Consider the following 21,992-nt stretch of genomic DNA (forward strand, 5'->3'; position numbering starts at 1 on the left):
TAATTTGTATCCTAACTGAAGCTACCTAAACTATTAATAATTACGTTCAAAGAGCTAAAATTACCAAAGAATTGTTTTAAACGTTGTTTGTTGAGTGACCCAATAATCGTCGATCCCTTCTTGTCGACCAACCATTTCTTTATGAATCTACTTCCGTCAAAAGTATTAACATTTACTGCATTTCTTTTATTTCTTATTATTGAATTTTTTTAGCAGAGCAGTCGAGCCCCACTTACAAAGAGCCTATGAAAATGGAGTTTTGTCGGCCTGCGATAATCCCACACAAGATTTTAGATGAGCATTATAAATTGATAAAATCAGCTTTACTCGCTATACAATAAAATATAACCCGTAGATCACAATGCTGAACCATGCCTTCTTTTGCCTTCATCATCAAACACAAATATCATTTACAAAATAACAAGCAACTCTCCGTAACTCACCAGCTAATTATCACCTGTGACAGTAAATAACTTTCCATAACATTGTAATTGTAGGTCAGTTAACCCACGCTTATAATTTGTATATTTTACGCATACAGTTACGGATATTCGGTAAAACTACTCGGCTTTTAGTTTTGCTTCAACTCTAAGCTTGTTTATGGCCCTTCGATTCAAGTTCTCATAATTTTCTCTGCATTGCTAAAGATGTGTGTGTGGTCTGGTATTATCTCGATGGAAAGCGGCACTGCTTCCCTTTACTAGCTCCAGTCGACTTTTTCAATGGCTTATTGTACCTAAAATAGTTGTTACAATCGTTTTGCCAGGCGGCAGCAACTTATCGAATCTCTTCTGATCCCACCAAACACATAGCATCATCTTCTTGCGTCAGTTTGCGTTTTGTCATAAATTCTATATTACACTTTTTCGCACATTCTTGTCGTATGTGATCATGTATTCTTGTGAACACGCAAAAATTACCCTATTTTTCATTCTAAAAATACAGAAGTCCTACAGTAATGGAATTATGGTGTTAATAGATAAATAGCAAAAAAAAATCTGTGAAAGTCGCATATATTTCGTATTGCTTGAAATGGAAACAGATATTAGGCTTAGTCTGGGCTTAGAAACTGTAAATAGTTCTTTGACAACCCCATCTAGACAGATAAAACTACTGACTTTAACATTTTTAGGCGACATTCCGATTTAAACAATAAGCCTATCATTGTCTATGCTACATTTTAAAATAGATTTGTGAATCTCAAATTCCACATAAAGCTGAATATGATTCGTAAGTTATTACCTGGATAAATGTTTCGAAATTTGCATGCGCTGAACCAAAACCACTTCATTGTATCGAAGTTTTGTCGACTTTCTTGTCTCTCGAAGACTTTTCAGGGCAAATTGTCTCTTACAGCTATGATTCACGGTCTCAGAAATAGGTTGTTCAAAACAGGTAATTCACGACTTTAGTTAACCAATTATAATTTTGCGACCTCTCCTGTAGCTTATTCACAAACAATTCCGTTCGAGAACTTACTTTTTTATAGAAAATTCGTCGACTTCGAATAATGGCTTATCTTCGATCTCGAAGGGTCGCATCTCCGAAAAATCTTCTTTCAACTGGCAGTACCATCTTTTAGCCAGTTTACTTAACTTCCAAAGCTAAAATCGAAAACCAGATCATCGAAGTATCATTAATAAATTACTCTAGTCAAGTGCTATCAAACCGCTGCTAGCGTAACTGCTAGCGTGGTAACTGCTAGCGTTACCTAAATAACTGTATCATATGCATTACATATTTATTACATACGTTCTTTTAGCAAAGGTTCCTGTTATTTTCGCTTGTCGTAAGATGACAACTTAGCGATATTTGTGCCAGGTGCTGCTGATCGCTACTAAAGCAGAATATATAATGTAGAAACGCTGAAGTTCGGCATCTCAATCTATTTCTAAAGGTGTTGGAATTTTTTTCGCCTAAGCACTCACTAATTTCACTTGCTCGCCGCTATGCGGGTCCGCGCTGCTGACATTAGCGGCTGTAATATCTTTCAAATGATTGCCTGTCTTGTCTGCTGTTTTCATTCCAATACCCGTCTCTGTAAAGCTAAAGCTAGAGGATAACATGATGGGTGCTTTGGAAGATGGTACCGAAGCAGTAAATGATGACATGGACGATCGCTTCTTCGAATGATCACTAACAGTGATTTTTGGTACTGCCAAAGACGCCACTGAAGATATCGAATTTGAGTCTCGGCGACGTCGAAGCGACGTGCGCAACAGACTATCTTCATTGCCGAGTTTGCGAATGCTTAACTCTGAAATCAATCAAAGCACCTCACTATTATAAATAAGATATAAGCTTTATTTTTGAAAAATGATAATATTCTAAACACTATTTTCTGTTACGTAGCCCGGTTATATGATCACAAAGAGCGATAATTTAATATAAACAGAGCATTTAATTTTATAATTGGTTTCCTTCTTAATAATTATATAGTCAGATAATATTAGAATTTACATAAACGAACGATATACATTATGAGACGTTGTCTAAAGGAATTCAGGGTAGCAGTTTATAGTCTAAGACTGTATTGCCTAAAAATAAAAAGGATCAACAGAGGGGCATCGCACATGGACCACAACAATTAGCGTTTGTCAGCAACGCTTATAACAGCCCTGTGAAGCAATATAAGCACTATTAGGTATAGTCTACCTATCTCTAGAATGTCTACATGTATTGGAAACGCACATGTAAATTTCAGGAGTTAAGCGAGTACCAAATAAACTAGGAGCTGCTTCCGTTCACAAAAGGCATCTCAATATTATTTAAATATTATTGATAACTTAGAAGTACAAATATGGTACATTGTTGCTTTTCTTTCATTCAAGCATGGTTATGGTGCTGATTCATATGAGCTGTCGCGTTTGATATAATAGTAGAAGATGCCTTGTAGCAAGATGTCAAAAAAGAACCTCTGAAGGTCATGTTAAGTACATCTATGAAGAATATGACCACAGTGAAAAAGGAGAATATATACATTAGTATGTATTCCCTCTTGCTGTTGCTACATAAGGACGAAATGCATAGGATTGAGTATACATTCATTCTGTGACTAGTGCGTCATCATTGCAACAGGAAATGAGCGAAAGCGACTTCTCAGGAGAATGTGCTAAGTGGTCGACCAAGCTGCAAGGCTACAGTCTTTTGTGGAGCCTTTGACAGCGAATGTGAAAGGCGCCAAAACTGCTTTTTCTTCTGTTTTTCAAACTTTTTTCTTTTAGTGTTGGAGGTATGAACGATCGAATAGAGTTTTAGAGACAGCATACGGTGTCTATTACTGATCGTATAAAAATATGTTTGGAGTTGTTTATGGATTTTTCTTTTAGGTCTAGCTCAGTCCCGGTTCGAATCCACTGTGGGCAGCAAGGCGATACAGGGATAAGCTCAATGTTGCCCCCTTCTAGCGGTTTTCACAAACGGCCCCACCTTAGACAGGAGTATATGCGTGAGTTTGAAGGCTGTTCACTTCCACTCGGAAGAAGCAGTCTCTAATGGAGTGTGCCGTATCTCTATTTCAGTTCCAGGCGTTGCTGGAGTGCATCAAAGAATCATACGTAGCCGTACCGTTGCCGCCTGATTTACGGTTCTCGCGATCCTTGCACGCGACTACCGGGTGAATCGGAGTGTATCTAAGGTCGAGCTGTCAGCAGAGTCTGCCTACTTGGTGTGTGCTGTAGTGCGCAGGGTCAATTTATAGGTAAGTGTGCCAGTCGAAGAACAGCCAGTCGAAGAAAAGCCGGTCCCGTGCATGGATAGAAAAGGATGATAAAAAGGAATCCTTTGGATGCGCCAAAAGAAAATAATTTCTTTGGCTGCTTTTTTTGTATGAGTCACTAGTTTTATATATTGCGCAAATTGCATAAATGAATAAGATTGAATTCCCTTCGTCACGTCCCATCTTCTTCTTTAACACGTTTTAAAATCTAAGTTGTTTAAGTCGTGCTTAAAGTAGGAGAATATATTTATATCTAAAACGAATTATCGAATACTGCGGCTAGTTAGATTTACTCTAAAAATAAAAAATTCTGAACTCACGTCGATTCAGCTAGAACTTAGGTTACGGCCGTCGTTTTTCAGTAATTGAATTTCATTCTTCAGATTGAAAAGTATTACACGTCGGTCTTTTTAGTCTCGCAATACTTTCGGGTGCATATATATGCGTATATCCCTACATCATTATATAAACAACCATTTACTAAAATTGCTTTCTTGCAATTTTATGTTAGTTCTTCAATTGCATTTAGCATTGTTACGGTTCATTAGCCTTCCTCAGAACATACTGTTACCTACACTGAACTCTTTATTTCAATGTATTTCAGTTCTTCGAATTTTTCCACTCAAGCTAACTTGCGCAAAACCCGGACTATGCTGAGTTTTGCTACTGACCTTGAAGGTTTGATTCTTCAATTCCCTGTCGAAGGACAACAATGGTAAGACAACTAAGAAGTCTGTATAACGGTAGACAGACTTACTACAGACAACCCGTCTTACTGGCAATTTTTTTTCTTTACCTGTTGCCCTCATAGTAAGCAGACAATATTATAATTCGGGAAGCTTAATAAATGGTTAGAAAATTATTAGAAGTATCGGTGAAACAGATTACTCCAAGAGATCAGACCTGTTTTGATAAAAGAAGTGGCCACCATGGAGTGCTGCCTAGATCTTATTGTAAGCATGTGACTTCACCTAGCTGACAATTTCTTCATTCACTATATGAGCGTGTTCGTGGAAAACACTCGTAGTAAGCAAACAAACGTTCGTAGAGCAGTAAGGGTGATGAATTATGTGTATACGTAAATAAATGGCTCCTGTTACGTTGTCTCTATACGTGAAACATGTTTGCACTAAATAGTATATAACTTCAAAGTGCAAGGGTTGTACTTTAGGAATGCAAGATCATCCGGCACTAATCCAAAATCGTCGAACACAGATAAATGTCTGCCACAATGTAATATTTGTTTCGCATGATTATAGTGTATTTCTCTTCACTAAATCCTTGCCACAAAAATTGCTAGAACGACGTTCTAGCAATTTTTGATAAATCCATCGTCACTTGGCTATTTCATTAACATAGCCACACCGCTAATTTAAGTAACAGAAAATAACTTTCTATTCAAATGTCTCTGAAAATTATATTTTCTTGTTTTCTTGTTTTTCGTTTAGGAAGTTAATCGTTACATCCACATATAAAGTATGTAAACATATATTACCAGTTAGCAAGCATTAATTGAGCTGATGTCAGTCGTAACTGATATTGCTTTTCGGTACGGGTTGGAATGAATTCATAAACGAAAAATTTTCTTAATAAAATCTATTTGCCTGTTTGTATCTCGTTCGAATAGAAACGTAATATATAACGTATATATATATATATATATATATATAGAGCTATAAAAATCGTGCCCTCGCAGATGCAGTGGTGCTTTTATAAGTGCAAGAATAGAAAACTTTGGTACACATACTTCTATTTCCATTTCACCGTACCACGTACTCCAACGACACTTGTAAGTACTTGACATTTGTGAAAATCTAAAGTAAACGAAATTTCAGCTTATAACTCGCTTACATTGGCTAATACAGTAGACGTTATATTTACATAAAGTATGCAGCGTGTTTACTTACGCGCTTGATAAGTATGCAGATGAATATTGCACTGCATAGCAATGGCTAGCGTATGGACAGTATAGGACTCTGTCGATGCTCGGCAGGCGGGCTCACTAAAGATCACAAACAGGCGCTTGATTAGTACGTCCGACGAATCTCCGTAATCGAATCTAAACGGCACAGTAGTGTAAATTTCTTTCCATATGCCTGCTTTTAAGTGTGACAGCTATCTGTGGCCAGCAAAATTTTGTATATAATCATGCTCATACCCTGCCGGGGTCATCTTTGTGGCAGCGGTTGTTTCTTAAAACGGTTGGTCGTAGATCGGTAATTAAAACTTCGGGTGCAACTTTCATATTGTTAACAATCTAGCGTTGCGCTTCACAACAGCTTCAATTACAACGTAGCCTGAACACAACTACACTATTCCATAATATGCCTTGGTTTTGCGCAGGATCGCATTACAGAGTGAGTGATTTGTGACTCAGCTAAGGCAACACCGACATGGGAATGGAAACAAGTGAAAAGCCAACAATTATTTATGCTCTCTCTTGTCGCCGCCGAGTGGTTTCCGCCGAATGCAACGGCTTTGCTGCCATAGTGGAATGGTTCTATTCAAGGTTATACCTGAGTAGCGCCTGAAAATGGCAAGTTCGTTTGAGCAAAATAAGTAATATTTCGTATTGACTAAGCCACCTCCAGAAAATAGAGCTTATTAGTTGCTGATACGCCACGGGGATAGGACAGAGTCGACACGTAACAGATGTTAGGAAACAATGGAATCAGACAAATTTCTACCATAACATAGTCTGTCGAACCCCAAATAGCTTAAAAATGAATATGCATATTTGATTTATAAAAAGAACATTTAGATTTAGGAACATAGCGGCAATGTAAAAGGAAAAAAGCTTATTTATTTATTTTATTCATAAAGAGAATATCGAGTGATCTGTACTGTCGGTATTCTGTGTAAATATATATATACAGTATCACTCGGCATAAAGACTGTTAAATCTACTCGACAAGGTTGTTTAGCAATAACTGGTATTTGATAAATTCTACGTAATTAGCTGCACCTTTAACTATGCTGCCTTTGACGCTGAACGTTTGTTTAATAACTGTATGTTAATTGGCAATTTCGAGATGTTTGTGTGTATTAATGTGATATTACGAAACAGTAAAGTCTAATATTTAATATATCTACTCTGAAAATGTGCATGACATATTTTGCCGTTGAAATAAATACTTGACAATAAATAAACAATTTGGTTAGTTTAATGCAAAACAATCCCCCCAATACAAATCTATTTTAACTTATTTATCACTTACTATTATCGCATTAGATATTTAAAACTTTAAATATCTAATGCGATAATATCACCAAGCCAAGTTCTGCTTTATTAATACCTGCTAACCAACATGTCACAACAATAATGTACTGAACTTGTTGATTTCACTCAACTTGAGCAACGGGATCATTACTTGACAAAGAACATGTTTGCCATGTAAGTGGAAAGAAAACTTTCTTTCATTTGTTCACTAGTTGTAATAAAAAGAACCCCTGTTGTCACTTTGCTTTTTGACGACGTTTTCGGGCTCAAAATAGCTAAAAGTAAAATCGTAAAGAATAACTTCGTCCAGTCCTACAGGTATTATTCTGGACGGTCATATCTGAGGAATCATAAAAACGAAGCAAATAAAGAAACAGATACTTTAAAAATAGGGCATAATAAAACCGCAATACCGAGAGTTTACTGCGTTAAAATCTACCGACCGTCAATTCTCAGATAGTAATAATTAGCCCCTTACATACGGGACTTCGATAATTAAAGTAAAAAGATCCAACAATGCACACTGGAAAGGTCGCACGTGCGCACCACCGAAGCCACCAACATAGACCTCCACAGGATTATGACAGGATATGACAGGAAAAATTGCCAAACTCCGTCTGAAAACTGAAACAGAAATTGAAAAACGCCATTCGACGTACCCGCCGCTAACTAACCCGCGGACTAACGCACGGAGTAGTAGTGCTTGTCTTCTCTGCTTATAAAGCGCGCGAAAGCTACATAGCAGTATTCGAAATAAGTTGCAACTAGCGTAGTATTTGGGACATAAATAATAAAGAAATGATTGAACGCACTTAAGTTTGTCTTGGCGTGTGTGTTTTATCCGCTTACAAATTTGAAAAAAATCGCAATTCAGTAGAATATAAAATGCAGGCTTTATTCCTTACCGGCCAAATATAGGTGGAATCCCAAAGAAAATGTACCAAAATAGTTACTTCGCTTATATCTATAGAGAAAAAACGACAATCATACCAATTCGGCATTATGCATAATATCAACTGCAAATGCCTCTTGAATCAACGTTACCTCAGCGGACGCAAGCTTTTCCAGTTTTAAACCCTCAAGGCCCCCATGCAGCTAACTTAGAATGTGGTGGGACGTTCGTAGAGAGGTGGAGGATGCTTTTCAGATTTAACTGAATTCAATGGTACTCGGTGACATCTTATACACTTCGAAGCAGCTGTGCCACTCACTTCGTCATCGGAGAACAAAAATAATAAATTCCCAAAATGGAATCGCCTTGATTTCTAACCAATAAACTTTATCTATAGTCTACATTAATTATAACATATTGCTAAGATTTGAAACATGGAAAAACTGTAACGCGTGGCAGGCATATAGATTTGTCACAGCCCATGTCATATATTATAGATATAGATAGAAATATATGACAGATGATGTGAACAACAATTCAAATGGAGTGGACATGAAGAGAATTGCGATGTATAAGAATAACCTTTACAAGAGCTGGATACCTGTGTTAAAGAAAAAGCTGCACTGCAAAAGTTCACCGCGCGTGACTCCATGGTCCAAGTTCTAGCTGTCGGCTTCGAAGTGGCCTCCACCTTAATAATGCAGTGTAGGTATGCCACGGTTTTCCCTATTATTTCCCTGGTTGCGGCTGACCAGCTCCGCACGTGGTAGTTTCTGACGCGTTTCTAGTAATGTACGTAGAGCAAAGATTCACATCATAATTAAATGCTCCTGTTTAAAAGGCCTAAGTGGAAATGCCACAAAAGTAAAAATGGAGCCAATCTCCCTGCAGTCTTCTATCATTTATCTATTTCCACTTAATCATGTATTTATTCATCCAGCTATAAGCTAAAAATTCGGTGGCCTCATATGCCGAAACAAAGTAGTTCTGAGGGAAATTATTGGTTAGATTAGATAGAGACGGTTAGTTTGTTAGTTCATATTAGTCCATAGCGGTTCAGGACAATCAGGCAGTCTTTTGAAACCGCTACGGACGAAATATAAAAGGACATTACTATATTAGCCGCTTATATATTGTCTTTAATGAAACTTGGACTCATCACAATACTTTTGGAAGCCATTGGTGCCAAATTGCTTTCAAAGAAGGCAAATAACCTAAAGCTGGTCAAAAGAGATTCCCTTTTACCGAAAAGGTCATCGAGACTGGCTCTAGAATACGAATTATAAATGCCTACCGAGAGCTCATAACACCAAGCAGATTGAGCAGTCGTTAACGCCAAATGGTCTCAAGTAGCCAAAAAAACATACTGTTCACTTCGGCAGTGTGCAATCTTAGACCTCTCTCGGCTGTGATGGCTAAAAACAGTGAAAGAAAATTCGTATTGCCTAATCTAATTAACAAATCAACCTGTATAACGTGTGCACTTGCTTCGTAAAATAGTTGAAAAGCGTCTAACGTTGAATAGAGACTATATTAGAAGAAGTTGAATAAATATATGATCTTAAATAACATTATTATTAGCATCACTCAAATCATTTGTTTGCGTTTAGGAGTCTTAACTCTGACTAGTTTTATTCTAAGTAAATATTGAGCAACGTATTGCAACACGATACAACGCATCAACCGGAGTGGCTTGATTATTGCTCTGTATGTTTGCTAGTAGCTTTTTTTAATACATAATTGACTGTTCCTACTATCTGGCTTATGAGCTCCAATAACTGTATAGTAATGGAAAGGGTCGTTTTATTACTGAGGGAAATATATGGTACAATTGCTGTGGCCTGGCGTATGTACATGGCAAGCCAGGTACCAAACGAGAGAACGACTGTCACCTCCAATATCTGAATTGAAAACTCGCTTTGCAGATTGTTTTTCTCGAATTGTGAAACGTCCGTAAGTTAACCATTTTCAGAAATTGAGTATAGATACTACGTTATAGCTAAGCAGGTTAAAAAGAATGTTTGGCCTTGGGAAATGTCTTTCCGTCAATAAACATGCCCTACAGCTCTATCTGATGTCGAAGTAGCATTATGCGTCGAAGCAGTAATGCATTTGTAATGATGAGGCGTCTCTATGGGGGCTTGAAATGTCCATTTAAGTGAACTAAGAAGTCCTATGTTTGTGAGTACTTAAATTTTTCTAACACTTGAAACACCGTGAGGATCACGTTGCTAGTCCAGGAGACGGCTTTAGATTTAGTCATAATATGATTTCGGAATTTCAGTTGCTTAACGAACTTCAAGTTTTTGTAGAACTATTCCGCTAATAGCCTAATAATACAAGTTGTATACCGTGCTATCAGGAGCGGTTTGAAGAGCAGTTCAGGACTGGGGTTTTCATTTATTTGACACTCATAAAAATAAAATCAAGTTAATTCCGTTCTAAATGTTCAGTATGTTTTTGCAATTGCGGGGCCTCCTGTATATTTTGATATCATTAACGTATATCTTGAATGTAACGTGTGGCTGTTGAAAGTGCACGCCTGGGTTTTGCGTGAAAATTGCATAAAAGACGGAGCTTAAACACGAATCATAAGGAACCTCAGAGGCACTCATGCCTTCATCCGACTCAAACGTAATGGTCTTGATCATGAAGGTCCGACAGGCACAAGGCAATTATCCTTAAGCCGGTCTCTAAGATGTCGTTTCCTCAAAAAAACAAAATAGTCTGCTTTGTCAAGCGTATTATACTACTGCTCGTCTGAACCGGTTCAATCATCAAGCTGTGCGATATATTTTCGACAAAATCTTTAAAAATGGGTAAGAAGATTTGTTTATGCGCATAAAACGCCGAGACCCAGCATTATGTCAGCGTCTCCTTTAAGTCTAATTGGGATTGCCTTGTACTGAGCTGCTTATTGGTGCTATTGAGAGGTCCGCTGCAAATACGTAAGGCGCCGAGCATCGTACAGTACTTGGTGGAGTGGTGTAGGCCTGTCGTCATACACACGCCGGCGTCTCTCATGAACTGCTGCGTGAGAACAAGATAGTAGCTCGACTTGCTCTATTAGTATGTGTATTTCGCCTACTAGTTTGTTATTCAACTATGAAGTCCGCGCGTTGCTACAGGTAGACGCCATAACAACGCTTGTATCGTGTTAGCTAAATCTTCCAGTTCAGTCACAATCCCCATTTTGTGATAGAAGGTTGCAGTCGATACAGTGAGATGTGTTAAATGATTTCCATTAATGCAAGTCAAGCAAAACGGACCAAAATGATAATGCGGAAACGTTTCGGAAGCTTGAGAAAAGCCCGTTTAGTTATGGACGCATATGGCGAACGACACAGGTCACTCTTAAGCTGGTCTTGTGGTTTTGCTTGTTTGATGAAAAATCGCAAAAGTGTTCAACTAAACTATCACGCTTCAACCACGGCTTAATCATAGTCATTTGTGTTAGTTATGAAATTTATTATTAGAAATTTTAATAGTTGTTTAGAAGTTATGTTGTGTATTTGGATCAATGACACAACCTCAAAGATATGAATTTAATTATTGAATTTTAGCTTGTTAGTTAGCAACGAGCGTTGCTTGTTGAATGAATGCAGTATTAGAGAAAATGTCTCTGTGATGATGCAGTGGTAATGTGTTACTTACTGCCAGTAATAATATACAGATTACATGAGCACGATAAGTTTAACACCGTCATTATGACGTAGTTTTTAGGCTGTCAATAATGTGTTAGTTCACTTTGTTGTCGTATCGTTTGGCGTGATCAAGGCCTGGCTTAATTAGTATGCGCCTATTTGTTCGGCATGCTCTCCATGCAAGCTCTTTAAACTTGCTACCCAAGAGTCTGCAGCAGAAGTATAGCAAGCATACTCACGTCACCGAGTATGAGACCTGCATGGTCGAATAATGCGCCTAGACAAAATTACGTTACATTACATACAATGTCGTTTATGCCCCATTTTGTATAGCTTTACTATGTCACAAGACCGTTGATTTCTCTTCAGGTGACTGTACGAGTTTTGTTAATGGCCCATTGCACCAAAAAAGTTGATTGTAGGAAAAACCTGTAACAATAATGGATGTCATAGGTTGACGTAAGACGAATTAATCATTTGGTGATAGCATAGGCATAAAAGATTTATCCAAATTAAGTCAATCTCCATCCAGATAATGCCAGTCTCATGTAGCAAATAAAAGTCTTTCAAAAACATTAAAAGGTTTTTAGCACTAGATTGTCAATTGCGTATCGGTGATGCAGGTCAATCACGGACTCGGCCATGCTAAATGTCCTAGTTGAATTTATTTATCTAAAATTGTATACAGACAATCTTTTTCTTTTTTTTTTTTTGTATAATCCGATTGCTGACGTTTCATGAGTATCGAAAGTTACTTGCTAGGAGCTGAATTACTATATGTTTGAAGGAGCGCGATAACCTTCGCAAATGCAGTAACAGTTATCTGCGAACCTTGTGAATTACAAGCGTCAGTTGACTCGCTATAGTAGAACGAATAGAGCACTCTACCTGCAGTGAGACTCTGTAAAATGTTACATGTCAAATAAGTATAAATGCGGATAAGCGCGGCATTAAATGCTCAACGTTTTTAATGTTAATTGTACTCTGTTAGTTTTAGACAAATGCATTCAAAATGTAAATAAGTATCGCGTGAAAGTTACCAACGTAAATTTAAGCCTCGTTTAATTTAGTTTTTATAAAGCATGCAGGCGAAGCCAAAGTCTTAGAGTGTACTCTTAAAATTGAAAAAGCTGTATAAGTTTGTTAATAACATTATTTATGTAACAGCCAACAGCTCTCAGCAAAATTAGACTGGCGATTCTGCAAATTTCTATATTTATAATGAGGAATTGCGGTGAACACTTAATAATATCGAACATAATAATAATAACATTTTTCATGATTTCGCGTAATTTTTCGTCGTTTGACTTTAACATCTACGGATAGAAATTATTTATAGAGAGATAATGTAAATAAAACTACAACAAAGTATCTTAATGTGATACGTACTGCGCTGATTTCACAAGGCTTATGTAATCGGCAGCATCGATCTTACTCGAAACAAAACGCTAAATTGTTGTCCTAATGGACGTGCAATGAAAGTATATGTCTCTTAGGACGTAAATGTCCTAAGAGACATATACTACTCTTGTTGACAAGAAAGACCTGTAATAGCATCTATATAGCTATGAAGCGTCTTAACGTCGCTGTCGGTTTAAAGAAACCTTAAAAAATATAAGAATTGATGACATCATTATTAGCCGAACGTGCCAAACACGTTTAGCTAGTTACAGAGAAAGAACGCTCCTGCATTACTTTCAGTTACAACAAATCCTTCTTTATCCTAGTGAATGGCATTGTTCCTGTTACCGTTAGTCAACGTTAATAATAGACATTTGAAGTAATGTATTCGCAGACAAAATATAATAATGATGCGAAGCCTTCTAATAGTATAATGTATTTAACTATCAAATCTGTTAGCTTAGCAAGTATTCACCATGGCAAGCGGCGTTTCACTCTAACTCAGATATTAATAGCAAACCACTGAAGAACAATTAACCAGACTCATATACTGCCTTCACGTTACCGGTTGTTTCTGTGAACGCCTCTTAAAGCAACTAAACATCTTTTTAATGCTGAGGATTAAGAGGATACTAAAGGAGGCTTGCAGACGGGCTGCAGGGATATGTCTTTAGCGCCGGTGGCCCGCCGCAGTGAGATTCGACAGTGCAGTCTGCCGACCTAGACGCAACAGCCCGGAACATCTGTGAGTTTTGTAGGGGACGCACCGGCAGATCATCGCCGCTCCAGATTTTCAAAAAGGAATCCTTGTCGTCGAAATCGATTCAATGACATGCTAGCAACCACTATGGAAGTGCCGCAGCTCCCGCTATCACCGACGACGAATGACTTTCTGAACCAGGTCCTGATCGCAGCTTCGAATTTCGCAGTCGATCGCCAGCACATTCTCAGAGTAGAGGTGACGCTAAAGATTATCTAGTGAAACTATGGGGTGCCTTTGGCTTAGCGCAACTCGTATCGGAAGCCTGAGATACAGTCAATATTTTCGTATTGACAAAAGCGTCGGCAACTGGCCCATTTGTATTACCGGAATTTTATGTTATCCATTAATTTGCACAGAGAGATGCAAGCAATATCTGCGTGAGCAGGTGTCAACAAGTGCATTCTGACCCTGACAGAGAAGTTTGTCGACGGCATACAAGCTATAGCAGACAATACTTCTCGCGCCACCATTATCGTGGCAAGAAGTTTCAACGTGCGCCTAGACCAGCCCACCTTGAGCAGGGTTCTAATCCTATGGGAATGGTCCTAATGGAGAATCGTTGCTGGAAAATCAACCCTAATACGGCGCCAATATTTATCGATCCTGCAGAAAGTTCTATCGTAGACGTCTTTCCATCGAACAAAGTAGAGATAAAATCAAATACATAGGAGAGAATAATTTCTTCAGTAAAAAAGACAGTTCCTTTCTGTCATATTAAACCTTCGCTTCGGATTAGATCTCTGCTTCAGGACCTGAAGGAATAAACCTTTATTGCGTAAGTCGGACTCGAAGAGACGCCTCGGGTCAGCTGACGTTAAAGTTTACTCGCATAATTTCGTGGACGGCTTTGTTCAGCAAATGTCTTCGTTCCGAACTGGTTCTTCTTCCGTAGCAGAATGCAATGCTTCTCGTTATTTCAGAAAGCAAAAGCGACTCAAGCCAACCGATTCCGTGGCGCGGGATCGCGAAGAAAAACGCCTACTATGAGTTTTCTTTATCTGCTAGTAAGGAGACTAAACGTGTTCTTGGAGACTGTGAAAGCGATACTCAAAAAGCAATTCAAATATCAAACGAATTTCAAGTATCCCTCGGCAGTATATTTACGCAATGTTTATAATCTTTGAAACTGTCTTCGACTCCGGCCCTATCAATTAAGTTCTAAACATCCTCGTTGATGTCGGAGTTTTTATGGAAGCGCTTAACCCAATAACACAGACAATCCAAGAGAAAAGGGTAACATTCGATGATGCTGTTTTAGAGCCGCTAGTGTTTTTCCGGACTACAAGTATGGGCCGAGGTAACAACCTAAGCCCCTTCCTCTTTTAGGTCTTTTCAAGGGGATTCCTGACAAGATACGTGGTCCGAGAAGTAAATACCTTCTGTGCAAACGATTCAGTTACTTACAGAAGCAGTAGCATTCACATGCAGGAGGTCTTGGCCAGGTTCTTAGAATTGGGACCGACTATTAAGCAAATTAGAACCGCGACAATGAAATTTAGACAGAGTTGAGGCGCGTGAAACGCTATATCCTTATGGCCGATGGTACAAAACGGCTTTGAGAATTTCGTTCTCAATACTTAACTTTCAAAGATTACCCTCTTAAGTGGTTTGCGACTTTTCATCTCCAAAGTTGCTCCTGTTGCCACATACGGGATGAGCTTAATCTGTCAGACAAGCAATAGTTTTTGCAGTTAAGGAAACTGTAGACAGATATAAAAAACAAGCAGACATACGGAATAAAAATTTTAAAAAAAAATTATCAAGACTATATCGAGTCTATATCGAGAGCAAAAACAAAAAGTGTGTATGGCTGACGATTAATGTAGATATATGCCAACTCTGCCGGATCAGATGACTCCATTAACTTAGACACGCTGAGCCCAATGATTTTCGACTACGGCGGTCTTTTGTTCGTATAAAAGGCTCGATCCTTCCTCCTTAACCATGATGTACTAAACAGTTTCGTTTAGGGCCGTAATGTTAGTTACCAACTGATATCGCACTACATGATAAAAATTTTAATTTGACCGTTAATCGAACTCTATATGTCAAAATTATTGTTTGATTATTGATTTTCTTATGCACATATATATACATGTAGCCAATTATACCCGTATTCATAATCCTTAGTTGTAAACTTACTATGTTTCAGTTCGCACCGCTATCGCAAAAACTACAATACCGAGGTTTGTTACAAACAGCTTAAAATAAAGCTTAGATCCACCAGTAGTTCCATTAGCTATTTCCATAGTTAATTAACTGGATTACTTATTTTGGTTGGTTTTCTTGCTCTCAATCAAAATGGACTTCTTTGCAACTTTGCACGAAAACCATTCAAATAATCGGTTTATTATTTTTACCATTGACTACCCACTATTATTACTTGGAAGATTGTACAATGAACTACATAGGAAATCACATGTTACTTAATTCACTAGGTCCTTGATCTAAAACTGCGCCTGGTATTGCTTCCTTCTCGATGAAATTAAGTGCTGTTAGTCAACTGACCTGTCGTAGTACTAAATGTATTTTGTTCAAACAAAATAAACCCAGTCAAATATTTATAATAAATATAGCCCGAAGACAGGCTTGCATTTGCCTTTGACAGCTTCTACCAAGGAACTGAAAACATTTCAGGATTTCGACAGTAAACCATTAACATAATTTACTGTAATTCAGATAAATAATACAGAATATTATTCTTGCAATAAAATTGTCGTACACTTACACGGCTATGCAGAAGCTTATTAAATCCGTCTAAATAAAGAACAGCTATCCGTTTCCATATTCACCTTTGCTATTTGTTTTCATTGTGTGATAGTGTTCAGACTAACCGGAAGAGTTCTTGTTACAGTCTTCAAGAGGGGTGGGTGACGGGGCGAGCTCATCGTCCGCTAGAAGACATTCCATTGAGCCTATGTCGACGCCTAACTCAGGTAGTCGCACTCCAAAACTCCCTCTGAATTCGTTGTCCTCAATGTCTCTGTCGGCTGCCGTGCTGACGAGGTCGACCATATCCGAAGATGAGTCGTTTAAACTTTTATAAGTTAGCAGTTGCTGTTGCTGTGCTTGCTCTTCGCGCTCTTGCCGCTCCAGCTCTTGTCGGAGATCAGGGCAAGATACATTGCGCCCAATCAGAAGAGGTATAGCCAACTGCAATAAAGAGGAGAGGCCGTACATTAACGTTTAAGGTAGTTTAGATACTGTCGGTTCTTAGAATATTTGTCACATTCGTGGCCTAAATCGCCTTAACCGAAGTACATTGAATTCAATACGCTGAGTTAATCATGAGACGCATACTTCTATTTGCTAACGCTGAAATCTTCTTGTTTCCTTATTTATTTCGAAACTCGCTAGCTAAAGCTGAGCAACCTTATTCAAGAAGAAGAACGAGGGAGAGCAAAAGCCTCGTCCATGATCGTGCGCGCCGCTATACCTCAGCTAAATGTAAATAGGGGTCGTGCCACATCGGAAATAAGGGTTCTGGAGGACTGCAGCTAAATTAGCTGCAACTTAAGTTTCATTTTGAAGGAAGGGGAGTGTTTGTCTGTTAAAAAAACACTTCACAAATTTCGCTTTTCTGCTTGGACTGACCTATCTGCGTTTTAGGTTCGCATATAACTGTGGTATACTATACTAAAAAAACTAATATTAATAATAAGCTTCAGCAATTAATTTGCAGATAAAAGACCAGATAGATCTGTGTAGTGCCTGTAGCATTATAATTTTTCTTTCCTTTTTTTCCTTTTACAACTGCCAAGCCCAATTGAACGTCAAAATCTTTCCTAAATATGTTGGTTTTATTTGCCATAAGTCAAGAAACAAGTAAAATATGCACTACAAATAAATCCTAGATTAATATCAAGAATTCCGTAAGAGATTATATTAGATGTTTTTAGAATATGTGCGAAAAGTCACGATTTTTAGTTTTAAGGAACGAGCAGTAACACGAGTGAGGGAACCTACTATTTAGCTTAACAACAATAATATTACAACAAAGGGCAGTGCAAAGCTTTAAAATGACTAGGCTTATCGTCAAATTTGATTTTCTATGCATGTTGTTGCTAGAGCTGTCAAATACGTGCCTTGCAGTTAGTGTTCGTAGCACAAAGTAGTACCGCTTAAAGAAGACACAATACAATTGGAACGTGTAGCTTTAGAATCAGTTTTATTATTACTAGCACACAGGTTAAGCTAAAGAAATAAATCCACAGCAAACCATTTTTAACCCTAGTACTTGTCACGCTTACAGAACTATCAGGCTTCACCGTGCCTTTATTACTCCCGTATCTTTATTTGCTACCTTTGCGAATAAATATATGAGAAGGAAACGCATCAGTTACTGCCAACCCACTCTTTTCTCTCTTGCGCGGTGACTTTTTAGATCTATATTGTGAAAGTAAAATTTTCTGTGGAATAATGCATTACAAAACTTTAGTAATTAGTAGCTCATTGTTATTGTTTTGCTCGGGTTTTCATCATACATTATTCTTAGCGTAGACTGATATTCTAAGAACAATAGCAATTTAGGAGAATGAAAGAATCCTGTCACCTATGTAGCTACCTAAAATGTTACAACTTATTATTGCATGAGAAGGGGTATCGACAGACGCGATTCAAAAGGTCACCTGGCAATAATTCAGTGATGTTTGTGCATAATCGATTATACCTATTCTTTTTTTTTCTATGTATCACGTATTGAATACATAACCACAAAAAAATTACAATACAACCAGATGAATGTATTGGCTTTCTTTTAGATTAAGTATCATTATTATCATACATATACACATACAAATATTGGCTCCTTTCGTTCACTTTGGGTTTACCCACCAAATGATTAATTTTGTTCTAAAAAGTGGTTCAGCAAACGTGCTTCAGTGTTCGGTACCTAATTGCTCGAACAGAATCGTTACCATCTGATCAGGCATTTTTATGCTGGAACATGTTGTTATTAAAAACAGTAAAAGTTAAAATTTCTTCGAGATACGTTATGAATATTGGAATTTAAAATAAGATTAAAAAAGCTCCTTTTGAAGGCTGCCTGTTTCTTTTTACCTAGTTACTAAAAGTGTATAACAAATAGACGTATGTGGTTAAATCAAAGAAGGCTTCCACGAAATAACGGCTCTAACTACGCAACAGACAATAGAAGTAGAGTACCCACCGAGTTTAGCCTGTTTCACAAATCTAGCGCCTGGTATAGAGAGACCAATTATAATCGCTTCAACCTACGTGCCCTCTAATGATTTAGCTAAATGTCATCCATCTAAACTTTACATCGAAATCTAACTACGCAGTGCACAGCTTTGGCGTCATCCTGAGATTATAGATAACAGCTGTCGGTGCTAAAGACAGGCGAAGCCACAGGTATGAATTTGCATTCAGTACAGGCCTCTATTTATAAAATTCGAAAAAAAAATTGTTCTAAAGTATAATAATAATAATCGTCTGCCTCCAACAAAATGCAACTTACATTGTTACAAAATGCAAGTGCCCGGTTGTCATAAATAGTGCGTTGTCTTATTTTCAGGTTACATTCATACGACATATCATCAGGAACAGCCGCTGCAATACGCAAGCAGCAATGCCATGCTACCCGTATATCGATCGATTTTTTTCAAACAAGATCTTATTCCATTTTCAACACATTGTGAAGAAGATTATCGATTTCAGTATATTATATTGAAGCTAAATCTAAAAAGAAACAGAAAATTTGCTTTTGTCAGAAAATTCACATACTCGCTCTTGCGGTCCAACACTATAACATGCCACGAGGATGGTCGACACACTGTCGTACAAACGTAGCAAATAATGTCGTCTACACGAAAGCGAAGACCAGAATAAACGTATTGCTCTTCGGCAAAAGATATTACTTTGTAGAAAACATACGGTAATACTTTTGAAGTTCGTACAGCTCGATTTAGGTAAAACTTGTTGCTATAGTTGAGACAATAGGGAAACGCTCTTTACTTTGCTGTCATTTTGGTATCGCCACAGTATGCAAAACAACAATGCTTTTAGTTTTATTTCGTAGCTTAAATGGGATCTCGCTCTCCCTATATGTATATATATATATATATACATATAGGATTGCCTTCGGTTCAGTATGGATGTGCGGAGATGCACCTACCATACATAGCTATTCTGTAATATTTGAGCGAGGACGCTTATTTGTTTACCCGTACACTAATAATTTCATGGTTTGGTTAATATACACTTACGATTAATTTAGTAGATTATTAGATATTTTAAATATTTAAGATATTTATTATTATTATTATTAGGTATTTTTGTTTTTGATATTGTTTTAAATGTTAGATATTTGTAATTATGTATTATCTACAAGTTCTAAATATTTCATATATTATTTAAGATGTATATTTTAAGATAATTTCGTTTCATTAAGTTCACGAAATCGTGCCTAAATTTTGTCAGCTCTCGTTTAAAAATCTCTCTGTTGTTGTTGAACCAACTACATATATATGTATATACATGTATGAGAAAGAGTGAGATTGTGGAAACTACCATTGATACTCGGAGCATCGCGGTACAATATGTCGATAACAGTAAATTAGTATTCTCAGTGCGCTACGGCTTCGTTTGTTGGTTGGTATCAATGTCTGATTAGATGTATAAATTATTATTATTATCTTTCGTGTATAGGCAATTCTGAAGTTAGGTCATCTGAACAAATTTTCTTTCCAGTAACGAGGCTTTGTTTTGCCTCTTCCACAGGATCGACCATTTTACAGAATAGCTGAACTCCCCCTGGGAAGTTCACTCAGCGCTGCGAACTAATACTCTGAGTTAACGTGTGGTTGTGCAATTAGATACACATATTCTAGCTTCATAGTTAATTGAAACAACGAAAGAAACTTCTCTGCTATAGCAATCATTTTCGTAATTTTCAACCTTGTTTTTTGATTTGATGTCAATGATGGGATGGATTGAGTCCGTCTTTGCGCTATAATAGCATAACCTACTTGATTTATAAGTTGAAAATGGATAAAGGTTGTTTTAGGTAAAACGACGCGGCATGAGGTGAATGGAGAACTGCACATACAATCGTATAATCCTGCGTTCGATTCCCTAACGAGGCTCAGAGATTCTTCAAACTCTATTTGGAGTCTTGATTTCAGCTTGCCTTGCAGCTGCGTTTTGCTGAATTGAACATCAACATACTCCAGTCTCATAATATTTTTTTAGACGTTTGTGTTGTGCAGTTCGCTTGGTCATATAAAAGGCCTTAATCTACATAAGAGTAGCCGCTGTTAGGCAATATTGATAATAGGTCACAATTTTAACAAGCTGATTGGTTGATGTTGCCATTATAGGTGTAGTATTTTTAAGCTTCCAGCCCTCATAAAACGAGTTTTCCTCCTTTCGTCTACATCAGCAAGCGAAACAATTCTAAGATAACTGATTATGAATTGTTTACTATCATCATCGATTTTGAATAGTCATAGGTATGTACTATATCGTTCTCAACAATTTAGAGAACACTCCTTGCAGTTTACTTGTACATATATCTAGTATTATCAGCAGACAGTTAGAATAGAGCTGATAATGAAAAATGAGCTCAAGAAGCAATTTTGAAGACGGCGATATAGGCTTGCGTATATGAAGTACAAATCTATGCATGTAAATCTTCATTAGGCCTACAGTACGTGATTGTAGTAAAAGCCCGCATAATTTTTTACTTATGAAATAGTTATTATTTAAAATAGCTTTTTTCTGCCCAACATATTCATTATTTTCTTAACTGTACTTGTAACGATCAGCATTACCAGGGTTTCGGTGCTCCTATAGTATTTTGTAGCGAACATCTCGATAGACCTACGATCACCTTTGAATGCACTTAATCCCTGAATTTGTTCCGTTGTGATAAACGATTGGTTCGCGACACAACGGGCAGTAATTTTAAATATCGGTGCTACGGAGTTCATACACTGTCTTGAGACGCCTTGTATGTCTTCTTACAGGAACGTAGGTAACTTCACTTTACTTCAATTGGGTCTGCATCAGGCGCCTTTTAACACAGTAGTAGCACAACAGATTAACTAGAGGCATTACCAGCCCAATGTGCATTTACGCAGAACTGCAACAGGATCATATCACAATTGTTTTCTTTCGGTACACTAAGACGCATACAGGTTGGTGTCTTTAAGAACAAATGGCGTTTCGATACGATTCTGCTTCTAGTCACGCAATCACCTTTAATGTTTACGAGAATCCCTTCCAAGATATTTTTTCAAACATTTATCACGATGTAAAGATAGATGGTATCAGTCAAAAGCGAAAACATATGATTTCCACATGCATAATTCGTAATAATGATCTAGACATATCGC

General features: G+C 37.5%; 1 protein-coding gene across 1 annotated transcript in view; it reads right to left on the reverse strand.

Moving 5' to 3' along the window:
* LOC111271360 (GRAM domain-containing protein 4) overlaps positions 1-21,992 on the reverse strand; it is an 81,070-nt gene that overhangs the window by 13,541 nt on the left and 45,537 nt on the right. Inside the window, exons 3-5 of the mRNA XM_086972890.1 lie at positions 16,473-16,791; positions 1,929-2,257; positions 1,480-1,604 (exon numbers count right to left, since the gene is read on the reverse strand). Of these exons, the coding sequence (XP_086829016.1) occupies positions 1,480-1,604; positions 1,929-2,257; positions 16,473-16,791 (773 nt within the window). The remainder of the gene's footprint in view (positions 1-1,479; positions 1,605-1,928; positions 2,258-16,472; positions 16,792-21,992) is intronic.

The sequence above is a fragment of the Varroa jacobsoni genome, unplaced genomic scaffold, assembly GCF_002532875.2.
Source record: "Varroa jacobsoni isolate VJ856 unplaced genomic scaffold, vjacob_1.0 contig00558, whole genome shotgun sequence".
Classification (NCBI taxonomy): Eukaryota; Metazoa; Arthropoda; class Arachnida; order Mesostigmata; family Varroidae; genus Varroa; species Varroa jacobsoni.